At 53.6% G+C, this 25,634-nt stretch overlaps 6 protein-coding genes across 6 annotated transcripts; 4 read left to right on the top strand and 2 right to left on the bottom strand.

The window, feature by feature from the left end:
* On the top strand, positions 1–1,842 carry Laccase-7 (Laccase; the record flags this gene model as incomplete). The annotated part of the gene is made up of 4 exons (XM_036645243.1): positions 1–310; positions 367–568; positions 620–1,625; positions 1,684–1,842. The coding sequence occupies 4 exons, from the start codon at positions 1–3 to the stop codon at positions 1,840–1,842; spliced, it is 1,677 nt and encodes a 558-aa protein (XP_036489956.1).
* A 5,767-nt stretch (positions 1,843–7,609) lies between these two features.
* Positions 7,610–9,383, top strand: prlL-9 (MFS transporter prlL; the record flags this gene model as incomplete). The annotated part of the gene is made up of 5 exons (XM_036645242.1): positions 7,610–7,848; positions 7,906–8,098; positions 8,159–8,240; positions 8,292–8,707; positions 8,760–9,383. 5 exons carry the CDS (start codon positions 7,610–7,612, stop codon positions 9,381–9,383), a joined length of 1,554 nt encoding a protein of 517 aa, XP_036489952.1.
* Positions 9,384–11,995: 2,612 nt separating this feature from the next.
* On the top strand, positions 11,996–14,012 carry ywrD (Glutathione hydrolase-like YwrD proenzyme; the record flags this gene model as incomplete). The annotated part of the gene is made up of 4 exons (XM_036645241.1): positions 11,996–12,160; positions 12,225–12,243; positions 12,302–12,651; positions 12,702–14,012. 4 exons carry the CDS (start codon positions 11,996–11,998, stop codon positions 14,010–14,012), a joined length of 1,845 nt encoding a protein of 614 aa, XP_036489951.1.
* A 231-nt stretch (positions 14,013–14,243) lies between these two features.
* Positions 14,244–14,866, bottom strand: CGCS363_v013391 (Monothiol glutaredoxin-5; the record flags this gene model as incomplete). Its single annotated transcript, XM_036645240.1, has 3 exons — positions 14,244–14,413; positions 14,486–14,762; positions 14,840–14,866. 3 exons carry the CDS (start codon positions 14,864–14,866, stop codon positions 14,244–14,246), a joined length of 474 nt encoding a protein of 157 aa, XP_036489954.1.
* A 5,479-nt stretch (positions 14,867–20,345) lies between these two features.
* CAB3 (Coenzyme A biosynthesis protein 3) lies at positions 20,346–21,114 on the bottom strand (the record flags this gene model as incomplete). The annotated part of the gene is made up of 3 exons (XM_036645239.1): positions 20,346–20,526; positions 20,580–20,672; positions 20,726–21,114. The coding sequence occupies 3 exons, from the start codon at positions 21,112–21,114 to the stop codon at positions 20,346–20,348; spliced, it is 663 nt and encodes a 220-aa protein (XP_036489953.1).
* A 993-nt stretch (positions 21,115–22,107) lies between these two features.
* MPP10 (U3 small nucleolar RNA-associated protein MPP10) lies at positions 22,108–24,330 on the top strand (the record flags this gene model as incomplete). The annotated part of the gene is made up of 1 exon (XM_036645238.1): positions 22,108–24,330. One exon carries the CDS (start codon positions 22,108–22,110, stop codon positions 24,328–24,330), a length of 2,223 nt encoding a protein of 740 aa, XP_036489352.1.
* Between the last annotated feature and the right edge of the window lie 1,304 nt (positions 24,331–25,634).

Raw genomic sequence — 25,634 nt, 5'->3', positions numbered from 1 at the left:
ATGTACAAACACTCGCTTTTGGGGTGCGCTGCACTCCTTTTCCCTGCCTTGACGGCCGCCGCTCCCTCCCTCATCGAGAAGCGTCAAGACTGTGTCTTCGACTCTGCCACCAACCCTTCCTGCTGGGATGGCACCTACGATCTCAACACCAACTGGTACGAGGAGGCTCCCAACACCGGAGTCATCCGTGAGTACTGGTTCGACATCACCAACACCACCGCCGCTCCCGACGGTGTTGAGCGCATCGTCCTCGCCGTCAACGGATCCGTTCCCGGCCCTACCATCATTGCTGACTGGGGTGACACTGTCGGTAAGTCTAAAGCAGCAAGGACCAGCCTGCGAGATCTGTTTGCTGACCACATTTAGTGGTTCACGTGAGAAACTCCATGCAGAACAACGGCACATCTCTTCACTTCCACGGTATCCGCCAGAACTACACCAACGAGGCCGACGGTGTTGCTTCGATTACTCAGTGCCCGACTGCTCCCGGCGACTCCATCACCTACACTTGGCACGCGTCTCAGTATGGATCTTCTTGGTACCACAGCCACTTTGCCCTCCAGGCCTGGTAAGTTTTCCGAATTCAATAGTCTCAAGACCCCTATCTGACAGATCCCAGGAACGGTCTCTTCGGTGGTATCATTGTCAACGGCCCTGCTTCCGCCCCCTACGACGAAGATCTCGGCACCATCATGCTCAGCGATTGGTTCCACCAGACCAGTGACGAGCTCTACCCCACCGCAGCCACCAACGGTCCCCCTACCGCCAACACCGGTCTGATCAACGGCACGGGCATGTACAACGGCGGCGGCTCCCGCTTCACCACCAACTTTGAGGCTGGAAAGTCCTACCGCATGCGCCTGGTCAACGGTGCCATCGACACCATGTGGAAGTTCATGATTGACAACCACACCCTGGAGGTCATCTCTGCCGATTTCGTCCCCATCAACCCTTACAACACCTCCAGCATCTCCATCGGTATTGGCCAGCGCTACGATGTCATCGTTCGTGCCAACCAGGCTACTGACAACTACTGGCTGCGCGCCGTCCCCGAGCTCACCTGCTCTTCTAACGAGAACACCCTCGACATCAAGGGCATCGTTCGCTACGACTCCTCCTCCACCGCCGACCCCACCACCGAGATCGGTACTTACATGGACAACTGCCTGGACGAGTCCATGTCTGACCTGGTCCCTGTTGTTGCTATCGAGGCCGGCCAGCAGACTTACGATGATACCCTCACTGTCGGTCTCCAGGTTGTCAGCAGCCAGTTCAAGTGGACCCTGAACAACAGCACCTTCCTTTCCGACTGGGGCTACCCTACTGTTGAGCAAGTCATCGACGGCAACGACACTTACTCCACCCAGCAGAACATCGTTCACCTTGACCAAGCCAACGTTTGGGTTCACTTCATCATCCAGAACCCCATTGGTCTTGCCCACCCCATCCATCTCCACGGTCACGACTTCTGGATTCTTGCCCAGGCCACCGGCACCTACGACTCATCCGTCACTCTGCAGACCACCAACGCTCCCCGCCGCGATGTCGCCATGCTTCCCGCCTCCGGCTACCTCGTCATTGGTTTCTACACTGACAACCCGGGCACCTGGCTCATGCACTGCCACGTAAGTGATCCCTTTCATAGCATATGCTCTCACAACACTCGACTAACAATATTCACAGATCGGCTGGCACACTTCCCTCGGCTTCGCCCTCCAGCTCATCGAGCGCCCCGACGAGATCGGCGCCCTCTACAACCAGGACACCCTCAACAGCACCTGCGCCAACTGGAACGCCTACGCCCTTGAGGACTCCGTCCACCAGGAGGACTCTGGTGTCTAAACGCACCGGTCTTCGCCACATCGCACACCCGCACATACTACAACACTCTCTCTCATGACGATATAACGTGAACATTTTCATATGTGAATATTTCTTATTACAGGGGACGCTGCAAGGGGGAGATGTAATTACGCAAGGAAGCACAGCACAGCAGACACATAATTTTTGTTTACTTATTGTACATAGTAATCCATAATGCTAAGCCTGTCATTGTTGTTATTGGAACAAACTTTTTGGATCTCACATCTCTCGCGATAAAGTGAATTCTGCTTGCCCGAAAAGGGTATCGGCCTCGTGAATGTTTATTTTCCATGGTTCGGATCTGGGGTGACATTGGGAACTACCCGAAATTGTATCTTGGTTGCATTCTCCCCCGTTCTTAAATTATATTCCGCTAGTTTTTGCTTTTTGGGAGTTGCTTATCGCCGATATTGAGGTGTTGGCGCGAGCGATGCAGCACTCTTATCTGCACGTCGCGTCATCATGTGATTGCTGTTTTTGGGGGCATGTGTCGTCGTCATCGATGTTACTTCAACCATGGTCGCGTGCCGTCGCTTATCATCGCGCATTTTCCCTGATTTGAAGTGTTGCTTGGTGCTTTGTTCTGTCATTGCTTGTTTTCTTGATGAGTTTTGCTAGACGGGCAGTGGCTGTTGGGTATCTGGGCAGTGCCCCCTATGGATTTAATCGTAGTATACCTACTTATACTTCGACCCAACGATGGACGAAGACGATGGACGACGACGACGACGATAGCGACGACAACAGTGAGTATAAGAAAGTTATTCGCTTTCAAATAAGGGTGTGTCTGCATTAGACACTGCCCGAATAGCTAACTCACACTGCCTGGTTAGTCAAACTCTTCTTGATAAGCTATAATAATGTTTAGTGGTTGCGATTTCGTCCGATCCTCGAGCCGCATGTCTTGGTCCGCTTCTTGGGCCGAAGCTTGATTGCGCCCTTGGGTTTCCGCCCCCTTTGAAAGTGTGCCCCGTGCCCGGGAGAATAACTGCCGAGCGCAAAGAGGTTTTGCGGGGTAAATATAGAGACTTTGCGGTGCCGGTTTGGGTGTCGCAACGGCATAGGTGCAACGCTTCGCTTCGGTAAATGAATAGATTGTGCGCGCCTGCATAAAACAAGGGAGTGGTGAGGTGGTAAATTTATGAAAAACATCTCGAGCTGCAATTCTTTCTTCAAGGCTCTCTGGGGCTTTTGGGAATGAGGTGAGATTAGCGGGATATCTATCGATGCTTTCAGTTTATGTCTTTCTATCAGAGTCCTGCTACCCGGGCGGGTAGTAGGCATAGGCGACAATAGCGGCGACAACGACGACAACGACGACAACAGAGACAGGGACAGAGAAATAGGGGCGACAGAGACGACAGAGACGACAGAGACGACAGAGACGACAGAGACGACAGAGACGACAGAGACGACAGAGACGACAGAGACGACAGAGACGACAAGTTATTAAGATGAAATGAACTATTAGACCTAACTCAGTATATTAGGTTGTTTTCTGCCCGGTTAGCTAGGACTCTTCTGTTAAAATGCCGAAGAACGAAAAAATGAAAATGAGAATGAAAATGAAAATTGAGTATTTCGCCAAGGACTAAGTAGGATGAACAACAGAAACCAAATGTCACTTTGACCTTGGCTTAAAAACTCTGCGAAGCAACCCGAACCTGCTGCCCTGTACTCGCACCAACACTCCTATTTCCATCATTCTGAACAATGAATCCAGGCGCGGCAGCATCGGCGCTGAATCTTGCCACGGTTTTGTCAGCCAGTGTCTCCAACTCCTTAAGCTGCAGCAGCGGCATGTCCATGCCATTCTTGTCCGGCTGATCCTGATCTTCATCCCGATTCGTCTTGAGATTGTGAAACAGAAAAGGAAATATCGTCGACTTCCACACTGGCCGTTTTCCTCCTTCTCTCATACTGTAGATACTCGCCGAGACTAGCAGAACAGTTGTGGAAACGAGCAAAACTCCTGGATAAACTAACCACGGCCAGTCTGCCCGTACGCAGACTGCACTCTTGTAGGTGGTCCCAACAACGTTATAGCGGTCATTACGTTCGTCCTCCCAATTATTCCGCATGAAGTCGGTGTATCCTGTCGCCATGCCATCGAACGGCGGAGATTGATTCAAGCGTTGCGTTGCCAAATTTATCCACCGTGGGCAGCCAAAGCATAGCCCATGGATCTCCAACTCCTTCAAAGAAATAACGATCGGCCTGCATGGTTGCGTTTTGAAACATAGCGACCCCTTCGCTCATTACTGATTGCAAGCCCATGATGCAGTCCCGTGGCCCTTCATGCGTGCTGTTGTCGCGGTTCTTCCAAGAAATCCAAGTGCTATCTTTAGGTAATTTAGTTATGTTGGAAGAATCATACCATCTGCCGTCGACCTCACAAGGTTCAAGGAGCTTGATGAACCACGGATGCCACGGACTAAATTCATGACCTCGTAGTGTCTTGTCCATGTCACCGTAATCCATCGGCTCTTGCGATACCAGCCTTTCCTTCAGGCTGCCATGTGATATCTCTCCACTGTAATGACGCAGACAAGGCGAAAGGCTGCAGTTCACAGCCAGGATTCCAGTATTCTCCCGCCAATTGACGTACCATTTGACGCCGTCGGGTTTCATCATGCGACAGGTCGTTTTGTTGTGGACGTGGCCTCCTTCAGTCTGCTGTGCGCAGGAAGCAGCTGAGAACGCGATGATTGACGTTGTAGCTGTCATTCGATCCATTGAGAGACGTACTTCGCCATCGTCACCCTCACGGTCAATATATGTCCTCATATGGAAGTTGGGTGATACAAATTCTGGAGGTGGCCAGGTTAGGTTTAGGCTTAGGTTCTGGGGGAAGTGATACATCGTGCTGTTATCCTTATCATTGAGGTTTACCTCGATCAGGTCAGACGTAACATCGGTACAGGTGTTGCAAATACCGACAGAGGTGTGTGAGATACCCTTTCTCACGGGAAAGGTGCAGTTTCCTGATGGACATTGAAATAATTGGCTTTGAATGTTTTCGGCCACCCCGTAAATCAGACCGCTCATTGCAGCTGCCCACATAGGTGGACGGTCGATATTAGTGTATCCGCTGACTATTCTGGCAACAGCTATTGAAGCTGTATGCTCATAGGCTATGTTGCAAGGATACGTTTTGGTGAGTTGTTGTGAGAATGGGTCAATTACTTAGGATGTTATCATCAAGAGGGCGCCGATGATAGCCAAGTTTCTACTCGGGATACCACAGCAAACATCAGCAAATCGATTCTCATCAATCCATTTGAAGAAATACGGTAACTTACGGCTTTGAGATGAAGAAAAGAAATTTAATGGATCCCCAAGCTCCCCTGCCAGCATTGTCCAAATGCTCAACGTGGCGAAGAGGACGCAGCGTCTCCAACCACTCCCATTTCGACTGCCCGATGACTATAATACTTTAGCATAGGGTATTGACATTATAGACTGTCATTTGAATCCCACCTTCAGTTGCAATGAAAGCCGTAGCAGCCCTTAGGGTGGTTGACAAGATCGCGATGATAGTGTTGATGTTGACATCGCGGGCAAACTCGGGCTGGGGCTGGCCATTATAAGCACCTAGAACTGCTATGATTCCCGCATATGAGAAGATTGAAGCGAGGAGGGCCAAGAATTCGAACAGCCATGATCTTAAGATCTCCAGCTTTTCAGTCGGCTCTTGTGGCTTTCGTTGGCACTCCCCTGTTTTGGAAGAATCAACAGCCGTCCCCTTCCCGGACGTAAGGGAACCAGTATCGCTTGTCGGTACAATATTATAGCCTCCGCCTGTGCAGCTCGTGATCTCGATATCATTTTTGCCTTCTGTCAGGTTCGCACTGACTTCATCGTTGACGGTACTTGTTTCCTGACGGTCGGTATCTGTCGTCTGCCCTGAAGCAGCACTCAGGGGTACCCTGCGGTTGCTGTGCGGGTCCAACATAGGAAGATGGCTTCGTTCAAGAGCTGAGAGTAAGGAGAATTGAACAAACCAACTTGGGAGAACATAGGTAGGTAAAAAGGAGGGCATGGGGAAACTATCTTAACCCTTCTACTCTATACCCAATTTAACCTGTACGCTGCCATGTATGACGGCCGAGTGAAACCATCATAATCATAACCTGCAGTGACAGGCAGAGAACATGGTATTCTGTGCAACACACTAGGTAGCAAAGTTAACACAAACTCCGTCATCCGCGGAACCTGAGAGTGAGACTATTCCGAAAAAGGCAGTAACGAGTACTATGACAAGTAGCTTTACGGACTCAACATCAAATGGTAAGTTTGCAGCTGATAATATATCAGAAATTCTGAGCCCAACCAAAACTGTTCTTCACAGCCTCAACTAAAGACCAAAACGGTGAGCAGTCTGTATCATCGCGGGATGATTATGAAAGAAATATGCTTCTATGCGCAAAGGCCGTTTAAGGTCCCCGCACCAGTTCGACCTTCGCGCTGAACCAATCACAAAACGGCCGAAATACAAGCCATGTCGTCATTGCATTTTCGGGAGTTCGTCCCGTTTCGTCGTTGGAGTTAATATCGAAGCTGCAAGTGTTCTTCTTCTATATGCAGGGCATTAGTTATGGTATTAAAACGGTTCTTTTCCCATCTGCAAGATGCTGCAACATGAGCGACCGGCATCAGCAGTGAGACAGGTAGACCGGGGCGCGAGCTAAGTCTTGGTTGTCGTGCCATCATGACCTGAGAACTGCAGACGCCGAATCCCTAGGGCGCAACTTCGCGAGTATATATTTCCGTCTCATATTTCTTCTTCACCAGGCAAGTTCTTTTCGTATTACATTGCCGCATTTGTTGGGCGAAAGTCGGAGTTACTCCGCCTTACCCCAGTCCCTTCCCCCGCACACTTGCCTCTGAACGGGACCCAACCCCGGATTTCGCCAGCGGTGTGTGGTCCCTTTTCCGTGTTGGCTTGGAGCCGTCACCAATCTTCAGGCTCAACAGAGTGGTTGCGATGGCTTCTTTTACGTATTTGTAAATATTCGCCGAACGCGAGAACGAGGTGGTCTCATTATCGAGTCTTGGCTTTGATCTGCCAACCAACTATTCGGGCTCGAAGTTCTCCGCGAGAGCCCGCAGAGAACTTCCTTTGCGCCGTAAATCGCAGCTTCGAGATGCAGGTTCTCCGCACCAGAATGGCGGTCCTGTCAAGCTCATGCACTTCTCCCACGAAGCTTTCGCCACGCGCAAGACGATTATCTTTGGGACGATCCCGACATCCGGTCCCGTGTCGCACCTGTCCAGCGCGTGGTTGGATGGCAAAATGGGGAAGAAGATTGTCATTACCTGGTCGAGAGGGGAAAGGGAGTTCTGTCACACCAGAAATTTGAATGGCTGGGGTGAGATTAAGCTACCCCACGGGGGAGGGACGGTGATTGCCCCGACTTGGGTAGAACGGCATGGGACGAAACCGAGCCGAACATGACCACCCCCAAATGCCGCCCCCCATGTCTTCTGTGGTTTCCTCTTTTCCGCAGCGGAAAGCTGCCAGAGCTCTGAGTGGTGCGGAGTTAAAGAGGTTCGACGTCCGCTCTCCTAAATGGTACTTGAAGGATTCATGTCCCCTTGGTGATCTACTTCTGCGCGATCGGTGCTTGCTTTCTCCTCTCTTGTCGACCCGGCGCATCGGCAAAACGTTCAGTCGACTCATTTCGCAGCCAGTATTTGATAACGCAGGTTCCGAAAAGTGAGCAACAAGGAAAGTGGAAGGAACATGGCGGACGGAAAGCCGACGGAGGTTGACCACACCTCGCTACACCACGACCACCGGTCCAATGATGCCGACGATACGGCTCCGAAAGCCTCCATTGAGGCCCAGGCTCAGCGGAGAGGACTGCAGCCACCGCCCATTGTGGCGGCGATGAGCCATGAGTATCGCGCCGAGCTAGAGAAGAAGCTGAGACGACGGATCGACCTGCGCCTGCTCCCAATGACGGTCATCTGCTACATCTTGTAGGTCTTGGTCTTGCGGGTTGACCTGTCAGGAAATTGGAGACTGACCTGGGGTAGGAACTACATTGATAGAAACAATATTGCGGCGGCGCGTCTGGCGGGATTGGAGCGGGATCTCAAGCTGGACCCCGACTCAAACCAGTTCCAGACGGCGGTCAGTATCTTGTTCGTAGGATACCTGCTCATGCAAGTGCCTTCGAATCTCTTCTTGAACAAGATCGGTAAACCAGCAATCTACCTTCCCACATGTGTAAGTCGATACAGAAAGTGACGTGTCAAACACTGGCATAGACTGACCTTGTCTGTGCAGATGGTTGTCTGGGGCATCATCTCTGCCGCAACGGCAGCATGCCACAATTATGCCGGCCTTCTTGCCGTTCGCTTCCTCTTAGGTAGGTGAAAGGCGCGCCCTCTTCTGCTTTGAGATCTAACACAGGGGATAGGTTTCGTGGAGGCTGCTTACTTTCCGGGCTGTTTATACTACCTCAGCTGTTGGTACACGCGTGAGGAGCTGGGTCTGAGAACGACAATCTTATACACTGGCTCTCTCATCTCTGGTGCTTTCTCGGGTCTCATCTCGGCTGGTATCACGGGCAATATGGATGGTGCCAGGGGTCTCGGTGCATGGCAATGGCTGTTCTTGATCGAGGGCGTCGTGACTGTTGCCATCGCAATCGCCGCATACTGGGTTCTGCCAAACTTCCCCCGCACAACGTCGTGGTTGAGTGAGGAGGAACAGGCCCTGGCTATCTGGAGACTTGAGGAGGATATTGGCGAGGATGACTGGACGGGAAGTCAGCAGCAGACCTTCTGGCATGGATTCAAGACTGCGCTGGAAGATGTCAAGACCTGGATTCTGGTATGTCCGCTTCTTTCACTCGCCCCTGTACCAGCCCGTTAACTTTCATCAGCTCGTCCTCATCTTCAGCATTGTCGCCTCGGCCTCCATCACCAACTTCTTCCCCACCGTCGTCGCGACCCTGGGCTACAACAACGTCATCTCTCTGCTCCTCACCTGCCCACCGTACGTCCTCTGCATCATCACGACGTTCCTCAACGCCTGGCACGCCGACCGCACCGGCGAGCGCTACTTCCACATCATCCTCCCGCTGTGCGTCGCCATGGTGGCCTTCATCATCGGCGCGGCCACCCACGCCACCGCGCCCCGCTACGTCGCCATGATGCTCCTTGTCCCGGGCGTCTACTCGGGCTACACGACGGCGCTGGCCTGGATCAGCAATACCCTGCCACGCCCGCCGGCCAAGCGCGCCTCGGCGCTCGCCTTCATCAATGCCGTGTCCAACTGCTCCAGCATCTACGCGAGTTACCTGTACCCCAAGAGCGCCAGCCCGCAGTACATGGCGGCGTTCATCCACAACTGCGTCGCATGCTTCATCGCCATCTGCGCGGCGACGGTGCTGAGGGTTGTCCTCATGCGGCTGAACAAGAAGCTCGAGAGGGGAGAGCACGTCGAGGGGGCCATCAACGCTGCGCCTGGGGAGGCTGCCACGCATGGGTTCCGGTTCAAGGTTTGAGGAGCTGGAGTTGGAAGTGGGATGATGTCGTCTCAACGTTGGAGTGTTGGCGTGCCTGTGTGTATAGCGCTCGTGATATCAATCAAACATCAGGGCTCTTCACAGAGACTCAGCGTCACATTTTTCTGCTTAGTCCCTTTCTTTTTGCTGCGCCTTGCCGTATGTAGTACCCTCGAATGTCGTAATTGCGTGGGCACATGGTGGCCTGAAGATCGTCGGATTACCGGCATCCGCGTGTAACCCCGTGAAGCTCATTTTTCTGCTTATGATTTCTACAGTTGAGTTTCACGGCCCGGTGGGTTACATTAGAGACCATCACCGGTATCCCACCCGTTTAGACGATGATGATCCAATCGCTGACCCTGAACCCGATGGCCACGTTCCATTGTCGCGCAGATGATCTGCCGCGCGGAGAATTATCATCCAGCTTCCAGAGAGAGATACGGGATTCGGATGAGCCAGTCGTATCAGGATTGCAACGACTTGGCGCTCCATCGCGATGACAACATCGACCGGGTAGGTGCTTCGAGCGCTGAGGCAGAGACGTGTGTCATCAGCCAAGTCATACACACCGTGGGCTAGACTCGATGAACCACCAACAACGAAAATCGTCGAAAACGTCAGGTTCTCTTAACTCATAGCCATGGATACCCACAGGAGAAATAGCATGTGACGGTCCAATCATCGGCACCACCTGGCGACTCCTGCAGAGTGGAAGTTGCATGGCATCAGGAAGAAGAATGGGACAAGCGCAAAACCTAAAGGCGAAACAACGGCTTTTTTCATCCCAATCCCAGACTTCCTTTCCTCTGCACTGCCAATGACTCACAGACACACGCTGGCTTTCTCGATAAATGACCTCAATTGAGTTAGGACTAGATGATGCGCTTGGCAGCTTCATCCTGGAGCTTCCGTCTCCACCGGCGAGAAAGCTCGGAGGGCGAAGTAGCCTGGGTCTTCTAGAACTACTCGAGACACTCTTCCGAGCTGTGTTTGTGGGAGGTTGAGATGAGGTTGATGGAACCAATAGGAGTTCGGGTTTCCAGTCATTGAGTCTTGATGCAAGACATAGCGAGGACAGCAGGTGAGCAGAAAAAGAAGAAGCCAACGTGCCATGCGCATCCTCAAAAGGAAAATCGAAGAAATTCCTATTGTTCAAGGCCATACGTGGAAGTTTACCGCGCGCCTGGCAAAGCCCGTGTCCATCAGCCCGTGCCCTCATCGTTCTCCTCGTCTTCGTTCGGATCAAACCAACGTTTCGGGGTGGCAGTTCGCAAAATAGACTTGTTTATTCCAACTCTACGGGAGCAGCCGCTGATCATCAACTGTGATTGCTTGCAGGCTTGGAAAAGGCTTAAAAGAAACATGCAGAAAGGCAAAAAAAAGTCCGGGTGCGCGCATCCGAAAGAAACGAGAAAACGAGCAGGAGAAAACGAAAAGAACAAACCCTAGGCCGAGGGATGGACGGTACAAGACCGCGCTCCCTTGTCATGAAGATTTGACGTTTTTGTAATTCCAATTTCTTGTCGTCGTTAGACTTCTGTCACCTTTCAACCGTGCCAGTGAAACAAGCCCCGAGTTTCGGACCTCGTCGCTCTGGACCACCCCTCCGTTTTGGCCGACGGCCGCGGCCGATGCTGGGCGCTGGGAACGTTGGACGGCCGGGGCGCTGTGTTGAGGTTACAGTGGGAAACGACAATGCTGCAAAAACGGCGCTGGCTGCTAATTCTTGAATAAGTGTCAAAAAAGGTAAAGGCTGAATGATTGATAAACCAGACGGATGTCCCAACCTGTCTCCCTCTTCCTCAAAGCGCACGTCAAAACATCAAAAACTTAAGGCACTTGATTGAACGAGAGACGGCGAATCACCCAGCTCTCCGAAGCTTCTGTCTCTTATCCATGACTCTTCTGCGATCTTTGTCCACACCATCAATAAACCGATCAGTCGAATCAACAATCTCGGCAGCAGCACCGACAGAGCGGAGCATCCGACAAGCTCCACTAGCGTAAATCGGCCGTCCACCCTGCTACACTAGGTAAACCGGGGAATTCTTTTGCTTCTCTTATCGACCTACCAGACTTGGCAATTCCCATCGGCAAGAACTGGCCCTAGGCATTACGTACATGATCAATCTTCAGCGAGAGGGCGAATGAAAGACACCGTCCTTGGTGTGTCCCGGCAAGGAAGAAGAGCCAGCAGGTTCCATTACATATGAGCTTTGCCCATTCCGCGTGGCCGAATCTCCATCATCCCCGCTCTCCCTCCTCGTCTTTGTAAAAGAGAAGAATAGGCCTGGCTTGTCGTTCGCGCCTTGCTCGGTTAAAACGTCCTTGTGTCAACAGTCAACGACCTCTTTCGGCGCCCTCCACCTCCGAGTTCGCTGTTATCACGACATAATCATTGACGCCATCCAATTTCCCCCTCTTATTGTGACTGATACTGCGCTTTTTTGAAACCGTCAACAACCTATACCTGTCAACGACTCGCCGCGAAAAAAGTGTTCATCCCATCGCGCATTTTCTTCGCTCCCTCGTCATCTGTCGAACCCCTCCCCCGCGCTTTCGTCTCCGGTTTATCGACGGCGAGAACCCCGCACCGACGACTACTCACCATGCCCCTCTCCACCAGCGCCCTCCTCACGCCGCAGGCGCAGGAGTTTGTCAAGTTTCCCAGCAGACGGAGTGTCGTTCACAGCACCAAGGGAATCGTCTCATGCACTCAGCCTCTCGCTGCGAAATGTGGTATTGAAATTCTGCAAGCTGGCGGCAATGCAGCCGTAAGTCGATCCTTTCAGATCTCTTTCCGGGGTGTTGCGGCTGACAAGATATGTAATGTAACAGGATGCAGCGGTCGCGGTTGGTCAGTACAACTCTATTTGGGACTTTTGTTCAAGTTGCTAACAAGAATATACACTCAGCCGCCGGTCTCAATATGACTGAACCGTGCTCAACCGGCATTGGTGGCGACATGTTCATCCTCTTCTACGACGCCAAGACAGGCAAGGTCTCAGCCATGAACGGCTCAGGACGCTCAGCAAAGAACGCTACCCTCGAGACCATCCGCAAGGACCTCGGTATCAAGGACGGCGAGCAGGGCAAGATTCCTATGAAGAGTGTTCACGCTGTGACCTGCCCTGGTGCGGCCGCTGGTTGGGTTGACACCATCGAGCGCTTTGGCAGCGGCAACGTCAACATGGAGAGAATTCTGGCCCCAGCAATTGAGCTGGGTGAGGGAGGTTTCCCTGTCAGTGAGCTGACAAGCTCATACGTATGTACAAAGTTCTCATTACTTAGGAAGCCGCCGCTAACGATGAATAGTGGAACACGGCCGAGCCTCAAATCAGAGATGCATCGCCCAACTTCGCGGAGATGCTGAAGAAGGACCCCAAGGCCGCGGACGGCGTAAGAGCGCCCAACCCGGGCGAGGTCATGAAGAATCCCACTTTGGCGCAGACGTTCCGCACCCTCGCGAAGGAGGGCAAGAAGGGCTTCTACACGGGCCGCATCGCAGAGGAGCTGGTCAAGGTCGTCAAGGATCTGGGCGGCCACCTCGAGCTCGATGATCTGGCCAACCACCTAGAGCTTGGCAGCGAGCCCGTCGACCCCATCTCTCTCAAGTTCAAGCCTGTTCTCAAGAACCAGCAACAGGTCAACGGCCATGCCGACTTCGTCGACGCCGGCGTCGAGCTTTGGGAGCACCCGCCCAACGGCCAGGGCATCGTTGCTCTTATGGCTCTTGGCATTATTCAGGAGCTGCAGGCCTCTGGAGCAGTCCCTGCCTGGTCGGCTGAAGACCACAACACCGCGCCCTACCTCCACGCCATCATTGAGGCTCTCCGTCTTGGCTTCACGGACGCGAGCTGGTATGTGACCGACCCCAACGTCGTCAACGTGCCGTCCGCCGGCCTCATCTCACGCGAGTACCTCGCCGAACGCGCCAAGCTGTTCGACTCCAGCAAGGCCCTCAACAAGCTGCACCCCGGCGAGCCCCCCAAGTTCGTCTCTCCTGCGCTGAGCAGCAGCGACACCGTCTACTTCACCGTTTCAGACGCCCACGGCAACGCCGCATCATTCATCAACAGCAACTACGGCGGCTTCGGCACCTGTATCATCCCCAAGGGCTGCGGCTTCACTCTCCAGAACCGTGGCGCCAACTTCAGCCTCGACCCGGAGCACCCCAACAAGCTGGCGCCCCGCAAGCGCCCGTACCACACCATCATCCCGGGCATGGTGACAAACCAGGCCGACGGCTCGCTGCATAGCGCCTTCGGCGTCATGGGCGGCTTCATGCAGCCACAGGGTCACGTCCAAGTTCTTCTTGGCCAGATTGTCGCAGGACTCACGCCGCAGCAGACGCTCGATGCGCCGCGCGTGTGCATCGTTGCTGGTCTGCCCGAGAAGGACGCCGACTTTGACTGGACCGTCAGTGTCGAGGAGGGCATGCCCGAGGAGACCGTTGAGGGCTTGCGCAAGCTGGGACACAAGGTCGAGGTCGTCACCGGCTCGGAAAGAGGTCTGTTTGGCCGTGGCCAGATTATCAGGTACCACGTCGACCCCATCGAGGGAACCGGCGTGTGGTCGGCGGGCAGCGACATGCGTGGCGACGGCGGAGCGTACCCGGCGCTGTAAGCGTTAATATGTAATGTGATGGAAAACGAAAGAACCCTGGACGAGGACCAGCAGTATGTGAATATGCGCAAAAAATGAATGGAGATTTTCCGGATATCGCAGATGAAATAAATACCACTCTATTTCCCGGGACCTGTTTCGCTTCGTGGCTGCCTTCCCTTGGTATTTTACAATCGTACAAAACATGAAAACGCTCTCCGCAAGCGTGGATGTCTTAGAACATCCTTCGTTTTACTCCTCCTTCTTCTCGCTCTCGGCCGCGACGAGAACCTTCTTCTCCTCGAGCAGCTTAGCGAGCTCGCCGTTCTGGTGCATGGAGACGAGGATGTCGCAGCCGCCGATGAACTCCTTCTCGACGTAGAGCTGGGGGATGGTCGGCCAGTCGGAGAACTCCTTGATACCTGTGCGCCTATAGTCAGCATCTGGTCTTCCTTCCCATGTTCATATTTGTTGGTAGTTTGTATTGTTCGTACCTTGGCGCAGCTCGGGGTCGGCCAAGACGTTGAAGGCGGCGAACTTCTCGGGGTCGACGCCCTGGAGGCCGAGGATCTGGATGGAGGCGCGGGAGAAGCCGCACTGAGGGGTCTCGGGGGTGCCCTTCATGAAGAGGACGACGGGTGCGGCGCCGACAGCGTTCTCGATCGCTTGCTTTGTCTCGTCGGAGAGGAGGCGGTGCTGGGTGAGGAAGGGAATGGGAGCTCGGAAGGCCAGCGGGCGAGCGGCCGGGCGGGCTGCTTGCCGCACGAAACTCTGCGATATCGGGTCAGCGGTTGTTGGTTCCTCGGTGGTGTTCCATTGGAATAAAATGCGTCCAACAATCAACTTACTGAGCGGGCGAACGACCTGACAAACATGTTGGGCTATTTGGTGGTGCGTTTGGCGGGGTGGTCAACCGGAGGCGATTGATGAGAAATGCGAAATTGTTATCGGATGGCAGAATGGGTGATGTAATAAAGTGTGCTCCCGGTGAAGGAGCTCGGGCCACGCCTTACCGAGCTCACCGAGAGCAATTACCCCGCTGTGGGCTAGGCAACACCAATCAGCCAGCACTGAAAGTCATCACCATATTCACATCTTGACCTTCCGACTCCGAAATCCATGTGACATCCTGCGCCGAATTTTCTAGCCATGCATTCATCAAACTATTCGTTTATTCGGCCAAGGATGGCTCTTCATCAGCGGGCGCATTGCTTGTGCGACCCTTGAAATGTGAGGCTGCTTCATTGGCCGCCTAGTGCCAACGCATCCGCAGGCCAATGGCAGTCATTGGGGACACGCAAAGATTACAGCTCAGGCTGGACACACAGCCACACCATAATGCCTCGCGCATGCGACTTTAAGCCCCTCTTGGGTGGCATAAGAGGCAGCCTTGCGACCCAGCCTGCGAACAGAAGCGCGTTTGCTTCTGCCGCCGTTTTGTAACTCCCTCGTCAAACTCTCCTCATGGATCCTATTTCAGCCTTCGGGCTTGCCGTCAACATCCTGACTGTCATCGATCTATCGGCGAAGGTAATTTCGACTGCCTCTGAGATCCGGAGCCATGGAGAATCAATCACAACCAGCGACCGGGCCGCAGTAGCCCAACATTTTGAGTCGCGATGTGAAAAGCTTATCGAGTCATCCAAGACAACTCCCGAACATTCTGATGGATCCATCAATGATGCTATACCCACTGAAGATGATGTGGCATTACGCCGATTGGCTGAAGAAGCCAATGATATCGCTCGGGATATTCAACGAGGTTTGGTGAGACGGCAGAAAGGCCAGACACTGTTGAAGACTCTTCGTGACGCTGTTCTGAGTATTTGGGGGGAGCGGGAGATGAAAGAAAAGACGGAGCGACTCAAAGAAATGCGTGCTGAGATTCAGTTTGGGTTGATGGTGTCCGTCAAAGCCAGTGTCGATGCCGCTGCTTTGAGAGAGGACCAAACCTCGCAGAAGCTCGACGACGCTTCGCAACAAATCATTGGAACTCTCTTGTCCGACAATTACGCCATCCGGTCCGATATGGAGCGACGCGTTGAAAATCTCAATCAGGAGGTTGTGAATCACTTTGATCGGGCCTCGCACTTGGCTAGTCAACGCCATGACGAGCTACTTAATGCTATAGTCGGGAGCGGCAGTCCAGCGAAAAGCACAGCTTCGGCAGACCCAGCTCAAATTACCAACCGTATACTCGGAAGACTCTGGTTCACAACCATCAACGACAGATATGAAGACATCCTTCCAGCCCATGAGAAGACGTTTGAGTGGATCTTCTCGAGAGATCTTCAACTTCATTCCAGCTCTACCTTCATCGAATGGATAGAGAACGGCAGGGGCGTATATTGGATGAGCGGAAGGGCCGGCAGCGGCAAAAGCACACTGATGAAGTACATGGCCGACGATTCCCGGACGGAGATGTGGCTTCGAACTTGGGCCCGTGGTCAGCCTCTAGTGACAGCAACGTACCTATTCTGGGACCTAAGCTCAGATATTCTGCAAAAGTCGCTCGATGGACTATTTCGGGGTATTCTGCACAAGATCATCGGGACAGAACCTTCATTTGCTCCGTTGCTATTCCCAGACCAGTTCCAAAAGGAAAATGGCTGGTCGGGGCCCTTTCCAACCTCGAATGGATTGAAGAGAGCGTTCGAACGACTTGGCTCCCTCGAGTCATCGCCGGCTCATGTGGCCCTCTTAATAGACGGTTTGGATGAGTACAGCGCTCCAAGGGGCGCACAACACGACCTTGCCGAGACTCTCAAAAGAGCAGCCTGTTCTAAACACATGAAAATCATTGCATCAAGTCGGCCAGAGACCGTATTCGAGAAAGCCTTTTCGAATTGCGAAAAGCTCTACCTTCACAACATGACCCGTCGGGACCGAACACTTTTTGTTTCCGACAAGTTGTACGGGCACCAAAGAACGTCTTATCTGGCGAGCCTTCCAGATGGCAAAGCATCCATCGACAATTTAATCCGGTCTGCCGTCGAGAGGTCGGAGGGTATCTTTCTATGGTTACGACTGGTTGTCGAGGCTCTTATTCAAGAACTTGATTTTTGCGAATCTGTTGGAGACCTTCAGTCTATCCTCACTCAATTCCCGCGGGGCTTGGAAAAGCTGTTCCTCCATATGATGCGGCGCATGTTGAGAGAAAACGAAAGACGCGGTTTCGAGTGTCTGTGGATCATGCACCGGTCGCTGGGCTTACAGTATAAGCAATCACCGTATCATGACCGACCAGGAATTTCAAGGGGGTCAGATTCCAATTATTCATTCAAGCTGACAGCTTTCTGCATGGACGGTGCGCAATTGCCGCTTGATACGGTTTTGAAGACACAAGTCGGCCGACTAAGCTCGATGGCTTTGGAAGATACCGTGATGAAAGTCGAAAACAGGATAAGAAGTTGGTGTGCAGGACTCCTGGAGCTGAAGCCTGCTTCAGTTCACACACTACGTGGCGAGTCGAAGGAACCGGAAGTCGCATTCATACACAGATCCGTGTCCGAGTTTCTTCAATCACTGTCCACCAGCTCGGATGTGGCAGAGGAGTTAGTCGAGACCTCTTTCGACGTGGACTTCATGTTGATGAAAGGGCTCTTACTTAAGCTGAAGAGAGACGCCATATCATGGACTTTGTATGACACTGGTAGGATTTGGGTCTTTGTTGAGCTCATCATGAGGCTTGCCCAATTCGCAAATGAGGATAAGCGACAGGAGACTCATGCTTTGCTGTCTGAACTAGATCGAAGCATGACGTCGGTTTTGGAGATTCGTCAGAGGAGCCCATCCCACCGACCAACGATTCAAACAATACAACCCAGTGGAACCAATCATTGGACGAGCTGCTTCCCGCGGGCGTTGCGAAATACTCCAACGCCACTATACTGCAGTCAGAGAAGCGCGAGCTTTCTGTCTATTGCAGTCGAAAACGGGCTTGCAGAATTCGTTCTAGACACTTTGGACAGCCCTGAAATCCGGAGCCTGGTGAAGGCGGCAATGGGTGTTACGCTGCTCAACTCAGCATGCAGGCCTCCACCCTTTTCCTTCGTGATTCCTGGCACAATAAGGCCAGCAATCATACACAGGCTTCTCGATTTTGGTGCAGACCCTAACCAAGTTTGCAACCCCAGAGTTGGAAGAAGTACAACACCGTGGAAGAGCATGCTCACCACGGTCACTGATCTTGAAATCATGACCGTTGAAGGGGCTCGGCAACTTGCCGAGTTACTCACGGCAATGATTCAACACGGAGCAGATCAAAGTGTTCATATCCGAACCAAGAAATTTAGAGAAACAAACGACATAGACTTCAGTTCTCTCACTAAATCTATGCCGCGTAGCCCGGACAATTTCACGGCTTCCCAAAATACCAGTCAGAATGACTGGGAGCCTGGGTTGGAATCCCTGCACCTGATTTCTGCACTATCAGAAGTTGGGATTGAAGCGTCGATTGAGTCTGAAGAAGAGCCGCAGTATGCGGCCAGGAGGCTTGGTGGCCTGTCACCTGAGCCGAAGACAATCTCCCTTTCCGTCCAGAGCGTTATTTGTCAAGCATTCATCACAAAGCCATCCAATCGATATGTGAGTGCTGATGCAGATCTACTGGGAATGTTTGTTCCCTTCGAAGAGATGAACTCCACGTGGGAAATCAGACAGGAGGGGAACAGGCACGGGTGTAGGTATCCTGATAACTGTCATCCGCCGAAGCTCACCTCATCGGAGAAAGAAAGCATACAAAACTTGGGCTTGGCTTTGCTGCAGCTTTTGTATCAGAAAAAGATCACCCAGCATGTTGATTCAGAGGCTGTTCGTGGCGGATCAGTGAAGAATGCTGATACAGAGCCTGCTCAGAGCATACCAGTGAAGCAGCCACGGCTCTCGAGGCGGGAAAGGATGCGTGAAATGAAAGCAGAACTGCTAGCACTGTTTGGCAGATTCCGGACACAAAGCTGAAAATGTGTCCTCATATAGCAAACAGAATCAACAGGAACGTTGATGGCCAGGCATCGCTGGCCGGACAGGTTCCCTATGCGAACCTCTTTGAAGAACGTCCCACGAATAGACTCTTTGGCAACCTGGATAGCAATGAAATCGTACCCTTGCGAAGTTCTGTGGCCCAGGAAAGTATAATAAGATGAAGCTGCCCAGCAAATAAGGCTGTCGAAGGATGTTTTACTCCCCAGCATTAAACCTGTCGTCTCTCGTGTCTTATTCAAACGCTCAACATCTCCACCACAAAATGGCTACCATGTTCCACTCGTTTTCAGACCTGCCAGCTGAGATTAGGCTCGCGATCTGGGAAATGGCAATCGCACCCATAACCTCCACGCCCTGCGCTTGTGCTGATCGCTTTGTCTCCTTTGAGAGGTACGAGAACCCGGAGTCGAGGAGTAAGCACGATGCGGCCCGTCCTTCGGAAGACCATCGACCTAGATATCTGTCCCGCGACCCTTCAGCATCCTTCGACTTTGGATTATGGACTGCGAGCGCCGAGTCGAGGCAAGTCATCTCCAAACACGTCCTAAAGCACGCCCCCGAAAAAGAGCTCGGAAAACATGCCACGCTCGGCTGGATGCATATCAACGGAGAAGATATCGTCTTTGACGTGTTCCACCATGCAGTTATCACTTGCTTCCGCGTACCAGAAGATGGATGCCTCGATGTCGAAGAAGCGCTGAAAGCTGTACCGTGTACCCGGAAAGGATTCGGAACACGACCTATGCAGCTTATTGCGTTCGAACTCGACGACTCGTGGGATGAATCGTGGGATGAATCGTGGGACGTCGATCTTACTACACTGGAAACCGACCCGCACGTTTTGGAAAATTTGATGAAGATGCCCGGGTCCCAAAGCGCATTTTTTCAGAACTGTACACAAAATCATTAGGGAGAGGCTAGATTGTCGCCTTTATCTTTTCGAAAGCAACGAAGATGCTTGTGCCGGGCCTCTCAGCGAGTGTCAGCTTCAGTCTATTGACGAATGGGAATATTTCGAGTTCCACAGCAACGGGGACAAAATTGCCTTTAAAAGTTGTTCAATGTTCCTTGGCGACGCTTAGGACAGAATGTCCAACATCGCTAAGTTTTTGATTGTCCTGTTGGCGAGCAAAGGAAGAAAAGGCCACTGGGACCCCGATGGTGCATATAAGAAGAAGATCTAAAGATCTTCGCGCCTGCATGAACGCGTTTAGACCAATGACGCTTGTACAGCATCTCATCTGCGGAGATTTAGGCACCGAAACTAGAGTACTTGAAACGTCAATGAACACATCGAGCGACATGCTTCGCAATAAGCCATCTATATACTGAGACGAACTTGGTATATGAACCAACAAACGATTTCATTTGCTACTCTTTTGAAAGCCCCAGACGTGCTTCCGTGATCTGAACAATCTCTCTCCAGTCCATCATCGCTCCCGAACCAGTATCTCCACAAGCTAATGTCTTCTCCATGGGTTGCAGCACCTCAAACCAGTTCCACTCCCGGAGGGCACTCAGTTGCTTCCCTGTGATAGGGTGGTTATGCATACTTTGATACAAGTCAGCTTGGCTTCTCTCTGAGTCTACCAAGGGTGAACCTACGCAGAGTTCATTGCGCTGGCGACGAGGATCCTCTTCTTCCGTCCATCTATCAGACCTTCTGGGTCCCACGCCCGAACGACACTGAGCAAAAGGCTAAGAGAAGTCAGCATCGCGCTGGATAGGCCGTACTTGAAGCAGAAACCTACTTGTCCGAAAAGCCGTTCACAATCTTGGCGAGGGTATTCGCGCTCAACGGTGCGATGAGCATCATGTCCGCCCAGCGGCGCAACTCGATGTGCAATATGCTAGCGCCGCGTCTCCATGGAGATACCCATTCCTGTTCATCAAGATGAATCCCGTCTACGTTCTTCATCTTGCGGATCGTGGCTAGTGACGGCTGCTCTTCCGTATTGCCTGTCAAGAACTGTGCCGCGGACGCAGTGAGGATGATTCTGATGGAGAGATTTTCATGTTTTCCGAGCGCTTCAATGATATTTGGAATCTTAATGGTTGCTACGGAGCCTGAGGCGCAAAGTAAGAGGTGCACCTTGCCGTCGTCCCGAGACGCTGCGACTTCTGCGGCGGGGTCAGACATTTGTGCGTCTTTCTAAGGAGGTGTAGCTGGATAGAGTCAAATTTCAGGGCTGCTAAGATTCTCGTGTATCTATATTCAGTGTTAGCGCTGTTTCCATGGCCCCCTCCCTTGAATCAGCACCATGGATTGCGGCTTTCAGTACCGAGAAGATGGACTTCGACTCATCAACACGACATGAGCCCCACATCCGAGACTTAAGGGAATGTAACCTACACGCCGGTATGACTTGAACTCTCCTTGTGGTGCGCGATAAAGAGTTCAAAATGGCAAGGCTTCGTCAATCGTGAGTTAATAAAGTAGAAATTCCAGAAAGTGTAGGTAGCTGGTGAAAGAAGATTGGTTCGGGATGAGGGAGATATTGTAAGTTGAATCACCAAATGCGGATGACTAAGTCGGACACTAAGGCCCAAGTGTGTGGGCCACCCGGCCGGCCCCGCCACCGCGGCCGGACCGGTTGGAAACTCAACTGAGCTGTCTTTCTCAGCTGATTTCTAATATTCTCAACGAACAGATGCTTCTTGAATTTGCCCTGGAGAGATCAAATGATTTACATCTAATGATGAATGTCGCATTCTGATACAAACGCAGTATGAGAGTGTCTGTGGCATTCCAACACCATCTGGTAGCCAGCTTCACAGTGCAGCACTCACTAGAAGCCCCCCAAACACTAGGCCATATATATCGAAATTTTGATGGCAGAAAAGTGAGCTGCAACTGATGAATAATGCATCAGAAATGACTTCGTGATGAAAGAATTGGATGAACCAGCGCATTGAGACAAAACACAACGGCCGCTTACCTAATGACGCCGGACCGACCTCACTGATCTCATTGGCCAATCACATGTCGACCGCTGATCCCAGGCATTTAGCGGGGTCCCAAATTTTCCAGGACTGCAAGGTGCAGACCAAAAAAAAAAAGTTGCTGTAAATCTTCCAGGTTGCTATCGGACCAAGCGAGAAACCTCCGAACGGGAAGAAAAATCACCACATCATGGCGGCGGGCAGCACGTCTTCCTCCCTCACATCGACATCGCACAGCTCCCACACCCTCTCCTTCGCGCCCGGCATGGTCGCCCACATGCCTCCAATGACCGGCGCCAGCGCCGCCGACGTGCGCGCCCTGCTCGACAACATGGGCCCCGCGAACCGCCACGCCTTCCTGCAACCGCCGCCCGCGATCCCGTCGGCCTCGCTGCAGGTCGTCAAGGACACGCTGGACGCGTTCGCCGGGCAAATCAGCGACGAGCAGCTGCGGCTGCTGAAGGAGGCCACGAAGAAGCGCAAGAGGGCCGACGCCGACCGGGCGGACGTGCTCAAGATCCGTAAGGTGCACGTCGACGGGTTCGAGACGGGCCAGGTCTGGCAGCAGGCACGGCGGATCATCAAGAGCGCTCTGAAGCACTCGCAGGAGACGCTGCAGGAGCTTGAGGACAGGAACGAGGTTGTGGCGAACGGCGTCGGAGAGGACAGCCTTGCGGAATCTGACGAGGAGGGATCTGAGCTCGACGGCGAGGAGGAAGGCTCTGATGAAGAAGAGGAGCTCTCGGGGTCCGACCTGGAGGGCCTCGAAGACGACGAAGAAGACTTGGAGGAAGGGTCCGATATTGAGGGCCTGACCGGAGACTTGGAAGACATGGACGAGGAGGAAGGCGAGGACGACGAGGACGACGAAGAGGAGGATGATGAAGAAGAGTACGTCGAGGACCCGAACGGACTCAACGACGGCTTCTTCTCCATCGACGACTTCAACAAGCAGACACAATGGTTCGAGGAGCAAGACGCAAAGGGAGACCCCAACACGGACGCTGCCAGCGACGACGAAGAAATCGACTGGGATGCCGACCCGATGGCCGCTTCTTCCAGCAAGTCAAAATCTACAAAACACGCCGACGACATGGACGAGGATGCTGAAGACGCCGAAGACGTTGAGGAGTCCGACGAGGAGGACGGCCCTACGTTCGGTGACATGGACCTCAACGCCCCCGAAGGCGCCAGCGACGACGAAGACATGGACGAGGACATGGCCGAGGAGGGAGAAGAGTTCAACGCCAACGGCATCTACTACAAGGACTTCTTCGCGCCACCGGCGAAGAAGTGGAACAAGGACAAACCGAAGAAAAAGAAGTCGGTCCGCTTCGCTCCCAAGAAGGTCAGCGAGGAGGATGTTGAGCGCGCCATGGAGGACGTCAAGCGAGACCTCTTCGACGACGACTCTGACCACGGCGACGACTCCGAGGACGCCCTGTCCGACGTCTCTGCCGGCGACCCGCGGTCCCGCAGGTCAGCCCACGAGCGCCGCCAGGCCAAGCTCGCCGAGGAGATCCGCAAGCTCGAGGCCGAGTCCGTCGCCAAGCGCTCGTGGACGCTGTCCGGAGAGGCCTCGGCCGTGGAGCGCCCGACCAACTCCCTGCTGGAGGAGGACCTCGCCTTCGAGCACGTCGGCAAGCCCGTGCCCGTCATCACGGCCGAGGTCAGCGAGGGCATCGAGGACCTCATCAAGCGCCGCATCCTCGCGCAGGACTTTGACGAGGTGATCCGCCGCCGCCCCGGCGCGGACCTGCCCGAGAACACGCGCCGCGGGCTCATCGAGCTCGACGACTCCAAGGGCAAGGGCCTCGCGGAGGTGTACGAGGAGGAGCACCTCAAGAACGCGGACCCGGAGGGGTACGTGTCCAAGTCGGACGAGAAGCTGCAGCGCGAGGAGAAGGAGATTGAGGGCATGTGGAAAGAGCTCAGCGCGCGGCTCGACGCGCTGAGCAGCTGGCACTACAAGCCGAAGCCGGCGGCGCCGACGCTCACGGTGGTCTCGGACGCGGCGACGATCAGCATGGAGGACGCGCAGCCGACGACGGCGCAGGGCGTCAGCGGCGGGCAGAGCGCGCTCGCGCCGCAGGAGGTGTACAAGGCCGGCAAGGAGACGGCGGAGCGGGGCGAGGTGGTGGGCAAGGACGGGCTGCCGGTGGCGCGGCAGGAGATGTCGCGCGAGGAGAAGCTCAGGCGGCGCAGGCGGGAGAAGGAGAGGATCCACAAGGCGGGCGGTCTGGACGCGGCCAAGAAGCCGCTCGGCAAGAAGGCGCAGATGCAGAAGGACACGCTCGCGGACCTGAAGAAGGGCGGCGTCAAGGTCATCAACCGCAAGGGCGAGGTCGTGGACGTGGACGGGAACAAGGCCAAGGCACAGGCGCAGGCGACGAGCAGCAGCTTCAAGCTGTAGAGGGCGTCGTCGCTGGTAGATGGTGTAAGCATGTGGATGGAGTTGTCACGGGCGTTGTCGGTCATTCCTCCTGGGCGCGATATAGAGCTCAGAGTAATTTGCATGTATCGCAAAATCAAAAGCATTCATCTTTCCGTACCTTCCTCTGTCTAGTTTCCCATGGGACGAATAGGAAGCCAGGCAATTCGCAACCAAAGCACATGTCTTTTCTCCCACAAGTCGTCCACAATCCCAGCCCGTTATCGACGGTGGTAATGACATGGTCAATAGCGAAATGACACACAGAAACTCCAAGCCTCAGCATCCGACGCCGGCAGGATCTGCAGCATCGCCAAGGTTTCTTCTCTCTCCCCTAGACCAAACCCAGCGCCGAATGCTCTCCGAAGACGCAGGTCGCAGCTAACCCCGCGAAGAACGATTGAGGCCCAATCGCAGCCGGACCTTCCCAAATCGCCGGTCGGATCTTGGGGTCGGCAGAGGCCGGGTGAGTCGTCCTCTCCAGTGTGCGCGCGGCAAGACAAGGGTCGTAGTGGTGGCCACCCACGCTGCCAACCTACCCAAGGGTCCAGATGGCAGCAGCCAGCAAGGCATCCCACCAATGAAAGCCGAACCAAAGCCGTTTGTCACTGACATTAAATTCGGTCAGCACTGCTGTCCACAGTGCTTTCTTAGCGCTTCCTGCACCGCCCACCTGACGATTCAGGGCGGATGGCAGGGGGAGTGAAGAAAAACCCTTCACCTTGAGGGAAAAGATTTAGGTGGGCAATTGGAAATCAGAAATCGTGAGGCCTTTGGTTGGGCCGTCGCCCTTCATCCGGGTGCAGTAATGCAAGGTCATTGATGGTCATCTTCTTCCCCCTTCTGCAAACCCCTGGTGCACCACCCTTGGCCTCTCCCCTACAGCACACTGCGTAATGGGCCCCGTCCATGACATCGCCCTGCCCGTGGATTTTTATTGTGAGCGCCTGCGTCTTGCGTAAATGGGGGCGGGGAGAGGGTACTGATTGACTGGAATGGTAGAAGGGTGACGTTCCGCTTTCGGACCCCTATTTTGCAACCCCCAAGGTCAGGCACAGCAAAAGGCAGAAAAAAGCACAACGACCCAATGACTTTGTCGCATCCGTAAGCAAGAGATCTGATTAATGAGCTTGGGTTGATCGGAGTGGACAGAACACTTGCTTCTCCCCCGTCTCGCCGTTCTCCGGCCATTCTCCGTAGCAGCCAGTACCTTGCTTCCAACAACTTCTTTTATCAGCCGCCTTTTCCTTTCTCCCCCCTTCAGTGAGCGTGTTCCTCCCACGCAT

The sequence above is a fragment of the Colletotrichum siamense genome (genome assembly GCF_013390195.1).
Source record: "Colletotrichum siamense strain Cg363 chromosome Unknown KSG_Cg363_contig09, whole genome shotgun sequence".
NCBI classification, from domain to species: domain Eukaryota; kingdom Fungi; phylum Ascomycota; class Sordariomycetes; order Glomerellales; family Glomerellaceae; genus Colletotrichum; species Colletotrichum siamense.
Note: the sequence above shows the minus strand (reverse complement) of the source record. Positions and strands in the feature narration are given on the sequence as shown.